The sequence below is a fragment of the Asparagus officinalis genome, chromosome 7 (assembly GCF_001876935.1).
Source record: "Asparagus officinalis chromosome 7, Aspof.V1, whole genome shotgun sequence".
Lineage (NCBI taxonomy): Eukaryota > Viridiplantae > Streptophyta > Magnoliopsida > Asparagales > Asparagaceae > Asparagus > Asparagus officinalis.
Window position 1 is genome coordinate 83,402,385 of NC_033800.1, and position 15,296 is coordinate 83,417,680.

The 15,296-nt window shown below is 38.6% G+C and overlaps 1 protein-coding gene across 1 annotated transcript in view; it reads right to left on the reverse strand.

The window, feature by feature from the left end:
- The window catches only part of LOC109847823 (calcium-dependent protein kinase 26-like), a 20,243-nt gene continuing 6,616 nt past the window's right edge, over positions 1,670 to 15,296 (reverse strand). The window contains exons 7-8 of the mRNA XM_020417060.1: positions 14,921 to 15,145; positions 1,670 to 1,975 (exon numbers count right to left, since the gene is read on the reverse strand). Coding sequence (XP_020272649.1) covers positions 1,853 to 1,975; positions 14,921 to 15,145 — 348 coding nt within the window. The 3' untranslated portion in view covers positions 1,670 to 1,852. The remainder of the gene's footprint in view (positions 1,976 to 14,920; positions 15,146 to 15,296) is intronic.

Sequence of the window (15,296 nt, forward strand, 5' to 3'; positions counted from 1 at the left end):
CTAAACTTTCCCACTACAATGTCAAGTTTTAAGTTACACTTATTATAACTCCAACATAATTCGCATAAAGAAAAAATACTCAATAACTCTAGCATTAATTCATAAAATGTTAATAATGATTAATGTCAATAAATTTGGTCAGATGGTTTTTTATCTACATTTGTTATGTTAAGGTGGTTGTGTTCTCTTCCTCTTTTGATTATGTGGGTTATGTTTACTTATGCAGAGGTTAGAAATGCTTAACAGCAGTGGGGAGCTTAATAAGAGGATTAATGAGTTTGTCTTTAATAACCTAATGAAAACGATAATATAGTGGGATGCCTTTTTCATTAGTGAATTGAATAGTTAGCAGTTACAATGTGTGCATTTTTTTCCTTTTGTCCTCGTCGATTTTTCATTTTCTATTTTTTGCCTGTTAAAAATGCATGCTATATACTATAGATAATATATTGTACTATATTTTAGTATAGACATGTTTGACTATAATATAATGGGTAATATGATATAGACATAAAGTTTATTAATTATTAATAATATATAAATTTTAGTTTAACTTAGATATATTTAACTATATTCAATAAATAATAGTTGTAGTAGTATAGATTTAAAAATATATCTAACTATACAAAATGTCATATGCATTTAATTAATAATTACCTAATTTAATTTGACAATATTTAGGGTTATGAGAAGAATTTGAAGAGATATAGTTTATACATATACGCATGTGTTTGATTTGAAGGATTTAAAGATGTATGACTTATGTATGCATGCATGTATTTTATGTGTGCATGTTTGAGGGCATTTTCAGAAGAAATGTTTTAACATGGTAACACACTTTTATAATAGTACTAGATGTATTTTTTTCAAAAAATTGCCACAGTATCTCGTCCCCCTGATTGCCACAGTAATAATGCTATAATAAATGATACTGTAGTATTTACTGTAGCATGAATAGTGAATATTGGGTTCTACCATTTGTATAGAGGAATAGAATAGAATCCAAGATTTACTGTTTATGCTACAGTAAAACTGTAGCAGCATAAATAGTAAGTCTTTATATCTTCCTTTAAGTTTAGAGGAGTAGATTTATTGTTCGTGCTACGGTATTTTACTGTGCACGATAATAAATCTTTGGATCCTCCTTTAAGTATAGAGCATTAGATATAATTTATAATTTTAAACATACAATAATCAATTCAAATGTATTAAACCTTAGATGGAGACAAGTTCAAAATGCAACGTTAAAAAAAACAAGAGGTCGTGCTTTGCACGGGGTACACACTAGTTTCTATAAATAGTAGGATTAAGAAAATGGTGTTTTTTTAAAAAAATTCCTTTCCAATCTATAAATATTTAAGGATAAATATTAGTTATAATAATATTCTTTGATTTCCTATTTTTTTTATCTTTCTATGTTTGGTTCTTAACATGAAAATATGAATTCCAACTTTATAGAAACCCTTGAATTTATACTCTTTTGTTTGGTTTGGAATGAAAATTTTTATGGATAAATGAATGAAAACAACATATGTAAACTTACCTCTCACTAGCGGACAAAAGCATGCTGAGGGCGTCCAGTACGAGTAAAAAGTTGAAAGAGAATTTAGCAATTACTACTACTGATCCTGTAATATTCATATTATCTAAGAAATACCAAACTTTTCTCTTTCAAATATTTCCTTTGTCATTAAGTTGATCATAAGAAACTGCTGATAAATTACAACTATGTGTGCTTTCAACAACCATCTCACCAAAATAATAATAATAATAATAATAATAAGGGAGTAAAACCAAAACTGGGGGAAAACACAAAATGTCGGCAACAAAAACTGTACATGATTACTAGGACTCATTGAGCTCCCAGGGCATCTCTCATACTCACGTTTAAACTGTTCCTCATGGTTCTTCTGCCTATTCCCATATTGCCCTTGCGCATCATAGCAACAAACTCGCCATAGTCAATGCAACCATCCTGAGCAAATATACAAGCAATATCAACTGAAAATTCAAACGAAACCCAAAACAATCTTTAGCACCCGACACTTAAAACTCACTCCATATGTATGGTGACTCTGCGTGTAGATTTTATGTATCACTTTAATTAGTTGCCAAAACTATCAGAATTTCATGTGCAAGCATAGTCCCACAATGGAAGAATTTGAAAGAGTTGTGGACTTCAAATAGAAACTAGGGACCGTCTAACAACTTCAACTTTTGGGCTAATTTAGAGCTATGTTTTACCACCACCCCCCCCAACCCCAAGAAGTTTGAACCGCATACTGAGACAGCCTGTTAAAAAAGTTTAAAAATATCACTTGACCATAATTTTTTTTTCAGATAACCCCCTACACATATGACAGTAATCGGATTATCTGAAAATATATTTAGAAGAATGCAAAAGTTTTGGGGGCTAAGTGACATTTCTGAACTTTTCAGAATTGAGGAGCGGGTCAAGAGGTGAAAACTGGCTCTATTAGAACCGGGTTAATAAACCTATTTGTATTAGGGTTTGAAAGTCCCTCTTTCCTATAAATACATATGCAGAGATACATAAAACTATGAGAGAAAATACTATAGCCGTCATCTTCTACCTCCTTCAATTTTGTGATTTACACTGTAGTTGTGAGGCGATACGTGGAGACTTCTCATCGTATCAACAGTGTAGCCGTTCTCTGACCGTTGTTCGAAGATGAAGAACAAATGTGTGACAATCCTTTGTAGATTTGTTGGGGGGAAATTTTGTACGGTACAAGATTTTCCTATCACCAGATTAGCAAGAAAGCAAAAGAATAAAGCGAAATAACAACGCACACAAATTTAACATGGTTAGGCACAACATTGCCTACGTCCACGGGCTGCTGCTGATCTTTCACAAAGGAGAGAATTTACAAGTGTTTTTAGACACAACTCACAAGAAAAAATATCTCTAGAATTTTTTCTCACAAACCTCTCTGATTTTGCCTCTTCTCAAAAACACTCAGAATGATTGAATACACTCAGCAGATGAGGATGCAAATTAAAGGGAGAGCAGAGGGGTTTTATAGTCTCCATGCGCACAAATTAGGCCACAAATTGTGGCCTGTCAATCATCCCCCTTATTTTTTTCCTTCCTTTTTTGACCCTTGCTCCCCTGCTTTTCGGTGGCTGTCTTTGTTGACAAAAAAACAACCACCAATCTTCACAATCTCACACTTGAAGACTGTTTTTAATCTGTCTTCACATCTCGATCTATGCAGCAACTCTTCCCTGATCTTGATACTATTGCAGGGCAACTGAAGCTGAACACAGTTTTAGTTTGTCAGCAGTCACCGTCTTTGTCAGCATGTCTACCAAATTTTGAGCTCCATTGATCTTTTCAAGTTTTAAAAATCCATCTTCCAGAAGTGATCAGATAAAATGATATTGCACCTGTATGTGCTTTGTTCTGGAATGAAAAGACGGATTCTTCGCTAGATGAATAGCACTTTGACTGTCGCAGTATAAGATATTGTCTTCTTGTTTCTTGCCTAATTCATCCAAGAAACTTTGAAGCTAAACCATTTCATTGTTGGCTTCTGTAACAACATATTTTGCTTCAGTTGTGGAGAGAACAACTATCTTCTGGGGTTGAGAAACCCAACTCACTGCAGTACCTCCTAGAGTATAGACATACCCTACAATGCTCCTTTTGATATCAATATTTCCTACTAAATTAATATCCACATAACCTATTAGTATTATATCTCCATCTTTGAAACAAAGTGCTTTACCTGTGGTGCCCCATAGATATATGAGGATCCAGTTGACTGCTTCCCAGTGTACCTTGCTCGGATTATTCATGTATCTGCTAACAACTCCCACTGCTTGAGCAATATCTAGTCTTGTACAAACCATGACATACATTACACTTCCAATTGCTGAGGCGTACGAGACCTTCGCCATGTGTGGACTGCTCTTTGGAAAGCCTGAAATGAGCACCTAAAGGTGTACTCACTGGTTTAGCATCTTGCATATTAAATTTGGAGAGTACTTTGTTGATGTACTTAGCCTGTGATAACATCAAAAGTCCCAGACCTCGTGTCTCTTTCGATCCTCATTCTAAGAATCTGCTTTGCCGCGCCAAGATCTTTCATTGCGAACTGCTTTGATAATTTTTGCTTTAAATTTATAATCTCTTACAGATCTGAACCTGCAACGAGCACATTATCAACATATAATAATAAAATAATGAAGCTATTGTCAAACCTCTTGAGATAGCAACAATGATCTGCTTGGCATCTAGTGAAACCGTTGTTGTCCATAAAACTGTCAAACTTCTTGTACCACTGCCTGAGACCTTGTTTTAATCCATACAAGCTCTTCTTCAAACGACATACTAGATTTTTCTTGTCTGCCTTTATGAAGCCTTTTGGTTGCTTCATATAGATCTCCTCCTCGAAATCACCATGAAGGAAAGCTGTTTTTATATCTAACTGCTCAAGATGTAAATTCTCAACAACTACAATTTTCAACATCAGTCTGATTGTAGTCAATTTCACGACCGGAGAGAAAATTTCATTGTAGTCAATACCTTCTTTTTGCTGAAAGCCTTTGACAACCAATCTTGCCTTGTAGCGCTTGTTCCCATCATGCTCTTATTTGATCCTGTAAATCCACTTGTTATGAAGAGCTTTCTTACCTGGTAGTAATTCAGTTAAGTCCCACGTCTGATTTGACATAAACGAGTCCATCTCATTTTGCATAGCAGACTCCCACTTGACTGAATCCTCCACCTACATTGCTTCATCATAACACTCTGGTTCACCACTGTCACTCAGCAACAAGTAGTGCAAAGAAGGCGAATAACGCTGGATTGGCTTAGGAATTCTGGAGGAGCGTCTCACTTCTGACGTGCTTGGTTCTTCTTGAACTACTTCAGGAACATTATTTTCAGAAATCTCCTCAAATTCAGTAAATTCCTTTATTTTAGCTTTTGTACTGAAGCTACTTGATTTTACAGTTGATCTGTCTTTGTATATCACATTCTTATTGAATATGACATCTCTGCTTCTGATGATCTTTCGATTTTTATAATCCCAAAACCGGTAACCAAACTCATCACCACCATAACCAACAAAAACACATTTGTTAGATTTGGCATCAAGTTTATTTCTTTCAGCAAAATCTATGTGTACATAAGAGATACAACCAAAAATTCTTAAATGCGAAAGATTTACCTCTTTTTTGCTCCAAGCTTCTTCCGGTATTCTACCGTCTAAGGGAACTGAGGGCCCACGGTTGATTAGATGAGCTGCGCTATTGGCATGTTCATTTAAAATTTTGTTCATGCACTCAGCTACATCATTCTGCTGCGGTGTCATGGGAACTGTTTTCTCCATCTTGATCCTGTTGTTTGCGTAAAATTCTTTGAATCTACTGTCTTTGTACTCTCCTCCATTGTCTGACCTCAACCGTTTTATCTTCAAACTAGATTCATTTTTCACCATGACCTTCTATTTTCTGAAGGTATCAAAGACTTCTGATTTCTTCTTCAGAAAATAGACTCATACATTCCTTGTAGAATCATCAATGAAGGTGACATAGTATAGTGAGCCTACAAGAGATGGAACTGGAGATGACCCTCATATGTCGGTATGAACTCTAACTTTTCTGCCTTGGGTGTCTTGCCAATCTTTGCAAAACTGACTTTCTTCTGTTTGTCAAAGATATAATCCTCGCATAGGCCGACATCTACATTCTTCATATCTGACAGCTTCCCTTTTGCCAGAAGTGTTTTCATCCCTTGCTCGCTCATATGGCCAAGCCTTTAGTGCAATATGTTTGATTTTTTATCAGTTACTGCAATAATATTCTCTAAGTTAGAAGTTACATAGAAAGTACCAGTTTTCTTACCTCGAGCAATGACGGGTGCTCCTTTGATAATCTTCTATTCATGACCTGAGAAGGTTGTACAGTAACCCTCTCCATCAAGCTGTCCCACAGAGATCAAAATCCTTTTAAAGCCAAGAACATGCCTCACTCCTTACAGGTTCCATATGGTCTGATTTGGCAATTTTAATCGGATGTCTACCTTGCCAACGATCTTCAAGGTTTCATCATCTACTAGATGTACCTTTCCGAAATCACCGCTGATATAGTTCTCATGATTTCTCGGCATGGGGTGGCATGGAAGGATGCCCCTGAATCAAGAATCCATGATTTAATCGGTCTGTTGACGCTTAGAATCATATCATCACCTCCTTGGTCACGTTGGTAGGCTCCTGTGCGCCGGTATTTTTCTTCGGTGTCCGACACTCCCTCTTAAAATGACCTTTCTTACCACAATTATGGCAGTTAAAATCTTTCTTTCCCGATCTAGATTTGCTCCATCTAGATTTTGGTCTGCCGTGATTTAAACTTCTTTCTAAAGTTCTCCCCTTAGACTCAGTGTGTAAGGCTAAGGAGGTTGATGCTTCACCCGATTCTCTCCGTCGAATTTCTTCACTAACAACCAAATCACGAACATCATCAAATTTCAACTTAATGCTTCTCGACGAGCTACTCACAACTGTGATAGTAGCATTCCAACTTTCTGCTAGAGAAGGAAAAAATATCAATGCTCGTATTTCTTCATTAAACTTAATTTCAACTGAACTCAACTGGATTGTGACCGTATTGAGTTTATTGAGATTTTGAGCTACCGATGCGCCTTCTGTCATACGCAAATTGAACAACCGTCTTATCAAGTGAAATTTGTTTGAGGCAGAGGGCTTCTCATACATGCTACAGAGAGACACCATAAGACCCGCCATGGTCTTTTCCTTTGCTATGTTGAAAGCAACGTTACGGGATAACGTCAATCGGATAACTCCAATGGCTTATCTGTCGAGAAAAGCCCACTCTTCATCCTTCATGTCATCAGGCTTATTTCCTAAGAGAGATTGATACAGCTTCTTCTGGTACAGATAATCTTCGATCTGCATCTTCCAAAAGCTGAAGTCTGCACCATCGAACTTCTCAATTTTCACATTCTCTTCGTCTGCAGCCATCGCTCCCACTCGAATCTAGCACCCTCTGGATCATTTCTGACTATTTCTGCGAACCACAGTGTATTAGAACATTACTGTCGACAAACCAGTATTGCCGATAAAATTTCACTATTCACAAAATTCACTATTCATGTGAATAATAATCTCATAGAAAATTGATAGACGTCACAACCAGAGCTCTGATACCAGTTGTTGGGGAAAAAAATTGTATGGTACAAGATTTCCCTATCATCAGATTAGCAGGAAAGCGAAATAATAAAAGGGAATAACAACGCACACAAATTTAACGTGGTTCGACACAAAATTGCCTATGTCCACGAGCTGCTGCTGATCTTTCATTAAGGGGAGAAAATTTACAAGTGTTTTTACACACAACTCACAAGAAAAAATATCTCTAGAATTATTTCTCACAAAATCACTCTCTAATTTTGTCACTCTTCTTAAAAATACTCAGAAGGATTGAATACACTCAGCAGATGAGGATGCAAATTAAAGGGAGAGCATGAGGTTTTTATAGCCTCAATGCGCACAAATCATGCCACAAATTGTGGCCTGTCAATCATCCCCCTTCCTTTTATTCCCTTGCTTTTTTGACCATTGCTCCCCTGTTTTCGGTGGCTGTTGTTTGCGTCAAAAGTTGGTCTCGTTGTGGAATTCATTATATCTTCGGTCGATTACGAAAAATTCAAAAGAAATAACATTTTTATAAGACTTCTTTTACACAACAAAAGGAAAATTATAACTTTTTAGAAACAAACACAGGATCGTTGTTTGGATCGCTGCTTGCGTGGGATCTTTGCCTGTGCCGGGAGCGCTTTGACTCGTGGACCACCGAATCACAGATTCTGATTGAATCGTGAGGGGTTTAATGATTCTTCCTTCGTTTATCGAAGTGAGAATTTGAAGTGAATATCTTATCAAAGTAAGATGATCACTCTTCTTAAGATCAAGTCAAAGCTCGAATCTCAAGGAATTGCCAGAAGCTCAAGAACTCTGCTCTGTCTGCTCTCAAAATGCTCAGCCAATGCTCTCTGATCAGCCCCTTCTCAAAAATCGATCTCAGGGGGTATTTATAACCCCTGAACAAATAACTATTCCCGAGACAGTATTTGATGTCTCGGCGGCCGAGACAGCAAAGACTGTAACACTGTCTCGCACGGCGAGACAGTAAACATTGTCTCGCGTGCCGAGACAGTCTACACTGTTTCCTTGTGTTCTTTTGCTCTTTGGATGATCTCCTCTTGAGCTGTATTTGGATATCTTTCAGTATTTTTTGACGCCTACAGATACCCCCTTCAAAGTGTTCCAGACTTATTCTTTTATAGAGGAGTCTGGGACACTTTGGATAAGACAGGCGTGACTCACAGTCCTTTCAATACTTGGTTGAGTGGATCGTGGAGAGGGGCTCGCAAATGAGTTCAACTCTTGATCTCTTTATCTCTCAATCTATCCAGTGCTTTGTAGAATAGTTAAGATTCTTCCGGTACTACGTTTATCGCTTGACCGTTGTCGAGATCTTGAATCGAAGCTGGAATTTGTACTTGTTTAGAGATATTCAGGTTATTCTTAAGAATATTCTAAGTGATATTTTCCAGAAACTTCCTGTTGGGGGTAGGGGAACAGTTTAAACTCGTGTACCTATTGAAGTATTCAGGTTATTCTTAAGAATATTCTGAGTGATATTCTCCAGAAACTTCCTGTTAAGATTAGGGAAATAGTTTAGACTCGTATACCTATTGGAGTATTCTGGTCTCTTTTTTGTTGGTAGAGGTGAACCCGATGATGGAGAAGAAGAATTTTATATTCTATCTCCTGGTCTCTTTTTTGTTGGTAGAGATAAACCCAAAATCGGAGAGGAAGAATTTTATATTCTATCTCCTTGTTGGTAGAGATAAACCTAGAATCGGAGAGGAAGAATTTTATATTCTATCTCCTGGTCTCTTTTTTGTTGGTAGAGATAAACCCAAAATCGGAGAGGAAGAATTTTATATTCTATCTCCTGGTCTCTTGTTTGTTGGTAGAGATGAACCCGAAATCGGAGAGGAAGAATTTTATATTCTATCTCATTGTCTCTTTTTTGTTGGTAGAGATAAACCTAGAATCGGAGAGGAAGAATTTTATATTCTATCTCCTGGTGCAAATGAAACTCAAAGTGGGATCTCCACTTAGAGAATCTGGACTGGTTTGAATAATCCTGACTGTCATAAGGTTTGATTATTCAATTCAAAAGTAGATCTCTCGTTCATGAAATGAATCGAAAGGAGATTTTGGTTGTGGTCTTAACTGTAGTAAGGTTTGACCAAGTAGGAGTTTTGAGGCGATCCTAACTGTTTAAAGGTTTGATCATTCAATTTGTGGACCTCTCGTTCATGGAAGGAATCGAGAGGGGATTTTGGCTTTGGTCCTAACTGTTTAAAGGTTTAACCAAATATGAGTTTGATACGATCCCCTAACTTTAAAGGTTTGACCGTGGACCTCTCGTTCAGGGAAGGAATCGAGAGGAAATTTTGGCTTTGGCCCTAACTGTTTAAAGGTTTGACCAAATGGGGATTTAAGACGATCCTAACTGTTTAAAGGTTTGATCGTTCAATTTGTGGACCTCTCGTTCATGGAAGGAATCGAGAGGGGATTTTAGCTTTGGTCCTAACTGTTTAAAGGTTTGACCAAATGGGGACTTGAGACGATCCTAACTGTTTAAATGTTTGATCGTTCAATTTGTGGACCTCTCGTTCATGGAAGGAATCGAGAGGGGATTTTGGCTTTGGTCCTAACTGTTTAAAGGTTTAACCAAATATGAGTTTGATACGATCCTAACTGTTTAAAGGTTTGACCGTGGACCTCTCGTTCAGGGAAGGAATCGAGAGGAAATTTTGGCTTTGGTCCTAACTGTTTAAAGGTTTGACCAAATGGAGATTTAAGACGATCCTAACTGTTTAAAGGTTTGATCGTTCAATTTGTGGACATCTCGTTCATGGAAGGAATCGAGAGGAGATTTTGGTTTTGGTCCTAACTGTAGGAAGGTTTGACCAAATAAGAAGTGGGAGCGAGGTACAAATAACGATGGGAATGTTAACTTGTACACAACACCTGGTGGGAGTTTTTGGTGTCAAGCGATAAGGACTTAACACAAAGGGGTTTGATAATCGCTATGGATCATCTGATTAAAATTTTGGATGTCGTGTCAGGACTTCAACAGTGGGAGTGTTAAAGGCTTAGGCACAGTGGGGGTTTGAATGGATTCAACCGTGAAGAATTTTGGTGGACCCACCGTCAATTGATTTGATCAGTGAGGGATTTTGTGGTGGAGGCCCGTAAGTCATTAAGCGCTCCACAATTACTCTGTGGGAGTTTCGTAAGGGAAGATTGACCGATGAAGTCATTGAATCTCATCTCAACGAAAGAGTGTTTCGAAAGTCACTGTAGAAAAGTTTTAATCATCTTGGAAATGATTAAATAGCCATAGCGGGAGGTTCTTAATCATGATTAAGAATAAATTATTCTGATGATTAGTTTTCACCTTGAATAATTAATCGGTTTTGGGTTATCCTTAAAAATACCATGTGTAGTATTCTCCAGGAACTTTCCATTGGAATGAATTGAGGTATTCCACCCCCAGCTCTTTGGCGAATCTAAATCCAATTATATTCGGCCACATTGTTGGGTTATCCTTAAGAATATTAGGAGTAATATTCTCTAGGAACTTCCCGTTATTAAAAATAAGGGAAGTAGTTTAACCTCGTATACCTGTCGGAGGAAAGGGAGAAGCAAGCAGTTTATACTCGTATACTTTTTGGAGTTAGGGGAAATAGTTTATATTCGTGCACCCAATGGAGTTAGAGTCTTCTTTATTTGGCTTGTTTTGCCATTATGACACCGGAGTCAATTAAGGCTTGGATTTTGTTTTTGAGTCCAAAACAAATCTCGGTGGGATGAAGAACCCTTCTGTGGTACGCACAGTAGTTTGGATCCGTAATCCTCTTAGCTTCCTCCTGATCTTTAATAGGTGGTAGTTCGATTTTGTCATTGGCGAGGAGGTATTTTAATATGGCTGGAGCTTCATCGTTTTCGAAAGAATACTCCTTTTGAAACTTCGTATCGAGAGTCGCGTTCTCAGTGATTGTAGATGTTGTCGGTCGGTTTCTCTCAGCTTTCTTTCTTTTAAGAAAGTGTTCAGCTTGTTCACCGCGTATTTTCAAATCCTTCCAAGTTTTGGATGGTACGATCCCCAGGGCTTCCAGGACATCGATGGAGAGATTATTATGGCATGTTTGTAGGATGAATTCCTCTGTAACAGGATCTCTGCAATTCATTGCCATGTTACGGAAGCACTTGACAAAATTGTCGACTGACTCTCCGTCTTTTTGCTTCTCATCTAAAAGGGTTCCGATTGACACTTCAGTGTCATCATCGAAGAAATTGCTGAGGAACAAACTTTCCATATCATCCCAACAATTGATGCTCCCTGGCTTGAGACGTCGGTACCAATCGAAGGCGGGCCCACGAAGGGTACCAACGAATGACCGGACCATTAAAGCCTCATTTCCAGAGATCATGCCCAAATGAGACTTGAAATAAATCAAGTGCTGAGTAGACGAGCTTTTCCCATCAAATGGTGTGAAGTTAATCAGATTGAACTTTGCCGGGTACGGTATTGAATCCCATTCTCTTGGATAGGGACATGGAATACCCGTCTTCTTTACTTCCTGAGCGGACATCAAAGCATTGACTTTGTTTTCAAGGTCTTGCATTTTCTTGTCCTCATCTTCATCTCTCTCTGAGTGATGTTGAGCAAAAATAATTGGGCCACCCCCAGTGTTATTAAGAGGTGAAATTGCTCCACCCCCAATATTGTTATTGGGAGGATCCGTTGAACCACCCCCAGTGTTATTGTCATTGGGAGGTGTATCAGCCATAATAACTTGCTGGATTCAGTTCTTTGACTGGACTCAGGGGTTGAGGCCGTTGAGCTAGCAATTCTCTCATTTGTTGGATAGCTAATTCCATCTCTGTCTTCATCTCAGCTCTAATTTCTTCACGTTGTTTGGCTAGAGCTTCTTGAAGTATTTGAGCGAACTGATCAGAGGTGATTGTGAGTACTTCTCTGGTTTGCCCTGTGCTAGATACTGTATCATCCGAAGCGATCGCAAAACAAGTGTCCGAGAGCTCGTCCTCTGATGACTTTCCTTCATGCATTCTCTTGTAGTCCCTATGTCTGATGGCTCTTAACTGGAGTCGAGACATCCGTTGGGCAATTCTTGAATTGACTTTTCCTCCTGGGGAAAACTCGGGATTTGATTCACTTGAATACCGCTTAGATTTTTCTTTATCAGCCATGTTGATGGTGATTTCAGGGAATTCGTCATCTTGGACAGTTGATCTTCTCTTGTGGAAATATCCCGGCTTAGGCTTCGATATTTCGGTGAAAAGCCTCTGGAACACTAAGACTCTTCGCGGGATGGCTTCTCGTTTGGAGTAGTCATATTCCGACGGTACTGCTCTAATGAGTCGCATACAGAAATAATGAGAGCTCATTTCTCGGACAATCCTCTCGCATACAGAAATAATGAGAGCTCATTTCTCGGACAATCCTCTTTCGAGTTTTGTTCACAACCCCAGCTGATAATATGACTCATCAGTATGATTACTGGAGAATCCTATCGTCTGTTAGTATGACCTCCCAGGTATAACGATGTCTTTTGACGAACATGTCTTCTTCTGAGGATGTAAAACCTTGTTGGCATTCTCAGGACAACTTATTATTGTCTTTGAGCGATCCAAGGTTATGTCGGGAGTCACACGTTTAGAACCACCCCCTTGTGGGTGCGGAGTCTTAACGGGCTCCGAATGCTGATTTTGCACAACTCCAGACTTTGGAATCCAAACTTTGTAGAGTTTTGGCGGTTCTTTGGCCACCGTTTCCTTGTTTTTTTCTCGTCTTTGTTGTAAGAGAACACGAGCATGAGCAGCGTTTGCATGACGCTTTTGTATACATTCTTTGAGGGTCGAGCGAGCCCTTTTGACAAAAGTCCATTCATCCATCGTTAATTTAGCAGAGATATGAGTGATTGGTTGTCGAGACAACTGAACCACTCGATGCCTCATCGACTCTAGGTCCGCGTGATAACGAACCCCGTCGGTTTGTTCCAAGGCTTTAGCTATTTGGCGAGCGCGGCGCTGACGTTGTCTCTGACGAGCCCTCTTCGTCAGTGCCGGTGGGCTTTGATTCGATGACTCTTTAACTAGATAAGAGCCATCGCGAGCAGAGATGTTGCGAGTAAAATCCTCAGCAACAATCAGGCGAGAATCTTCATTTTGTGCCTTATTTGGCATGTAGGTCTTCCTCAATTGTGAGATCCTCTTGTACTTGCGAGACAATGAAGATCTTGAAGAGGATGATGAGAGATATTCCTCAAACTTGGTTTGGTCGAATTCGTATTCGACCATGGATTCAATTGTTTGCTCAAAAGTTGGTTCTCGTTGTGCGAATTCATTATATCTTCGCGATCGATTACAAAAATTCCAAACAAATAACATTTTTATAAGACTTCTTTTAACAAACAAAAGGAAAATTATAACTTTTTAGAAACAAAACACAGGATCGTTGTTTGGAATCGCTCTTGCGTGCGGATCTTTTGCAGTGTGCCGGCTTTGACTCGTGGGCCACCGAATCACAGATTCTGATTGAATCGTGAGGGGTTTAATGATTCTTCCTTCGTTTATCGAAGTGAGAATTTGAAGTGAATATCTTATCAAAGTAAGATGATCACTCTTCTTAAGATCAAGTCAAAGTTCGAATCTCAAGGAATTGCCAGAAGCTCAAGAACTCTGCTCTGTCTGCTCTCAAAATGCTCAGCCAATGCTCTCTGATCAGCCCCTTCTCAAAAATCGATCTCAGGGGGTATTTATAACCCCTGAACAAATAACTATTCCCGAGACAATATTTGCTGTCTCGGCGGCCGAGACAGCAAAGACTGTTTCGGGTTCCGAGACAGTAAATACTGTCTCAGAAATCTTTAACTGCCAGATAGTTTTCTTGTAACTGCCTTCCCACGTTTTCAAACTTCGTTATTTTGACAGTTATCCACGTGATTCTCGCCCACAACGTTCCCCATGTTCTTTGACAGTTAATGTCCACGTGTCTGCGGTTTATAAAACTGTTTCTGAGCCTTTGAAAACTGTCTCGCGTGCGAGACAGTAAACACCGTCTCGCGTGCGAGACAGTAAACACCGTCTCGCGTGCGAGACAGTAAACACCGTCTCGCGTGCGAGACAGTCAACACTGTCTCGCGTGCGAGACAGTAAACACTGTCTCGCACGGCGAGACAGTCTACACTGTTTCCTTGTGTTCTTTTGCTCTTTGGATGATCTCCTCTTAAGCTGTATTTGGATATCTTTCAGCATTTTTTGACGCCTACAGCTGTCTTTGTTGACAAAAACACAGCCACCAATCTTGACAAGATCCGGGGTAGATAATCTCTAAATAAGAGATTTAGATATTGGTATATAATTATGCTTGGTTTACAGACTCATTTAACTCCTAGAATAGAAGAGCTTCATATTTCCCCAGCAGAAACATTCCCAGATGTGCATATTTTTCTTTTAAATACTAAGATAAGATTAGCAATAAACTAAAATCTGTTCTTCCTTTATTTCATACGAGTAAACAATAATAATTAGTTGAATTCTTCTTACTAAAAAAACCTACAACAAAATTTGATAATCTAAAGCCCTCTATGAGTATATGAGATGCAATTCTCTTTTTTGAGTGTATAAAGTATGTGCTTGTATCTCTACCAGATGAAAGCTTTTGTTTCTTGAAATCCAAAAGAACATACTTTATTAGCAAGAAGATAGGCAGTAAAAGAACTAAAGATGACATTAATTCATTACTAAATGGAAATGTTACTTACATTATCCTGATCAACTTCTTTGATGATATCTTCAAGAAGAACATCGGTCATGTTGTGTTCTTTACAAGCTTGTTGAAGCTCATCAACCGTAATATAGCCGCTCCCATCCTTGTCAAAATAGGAAAATGCTGCCACCAAGTGTTCTTCACGTTCAAGTTTGTTAAGGTGTACTGTGGCAGCAATAAATTCTCCATAGTCGATGGTACCATTGTTGTCTATATCAGCCTGAAGTAGTTGAAATAGTCAATCAAATTGCAGCAATATAATGTTCTACTGATCAATTCCAATTAACTGATTGAGCGCAAAGCAATCTTCAAAACATGGCAAATGATGTGGTATCTAAGAGCCAAGCACTAACATAAACAGTGGCGGAGCC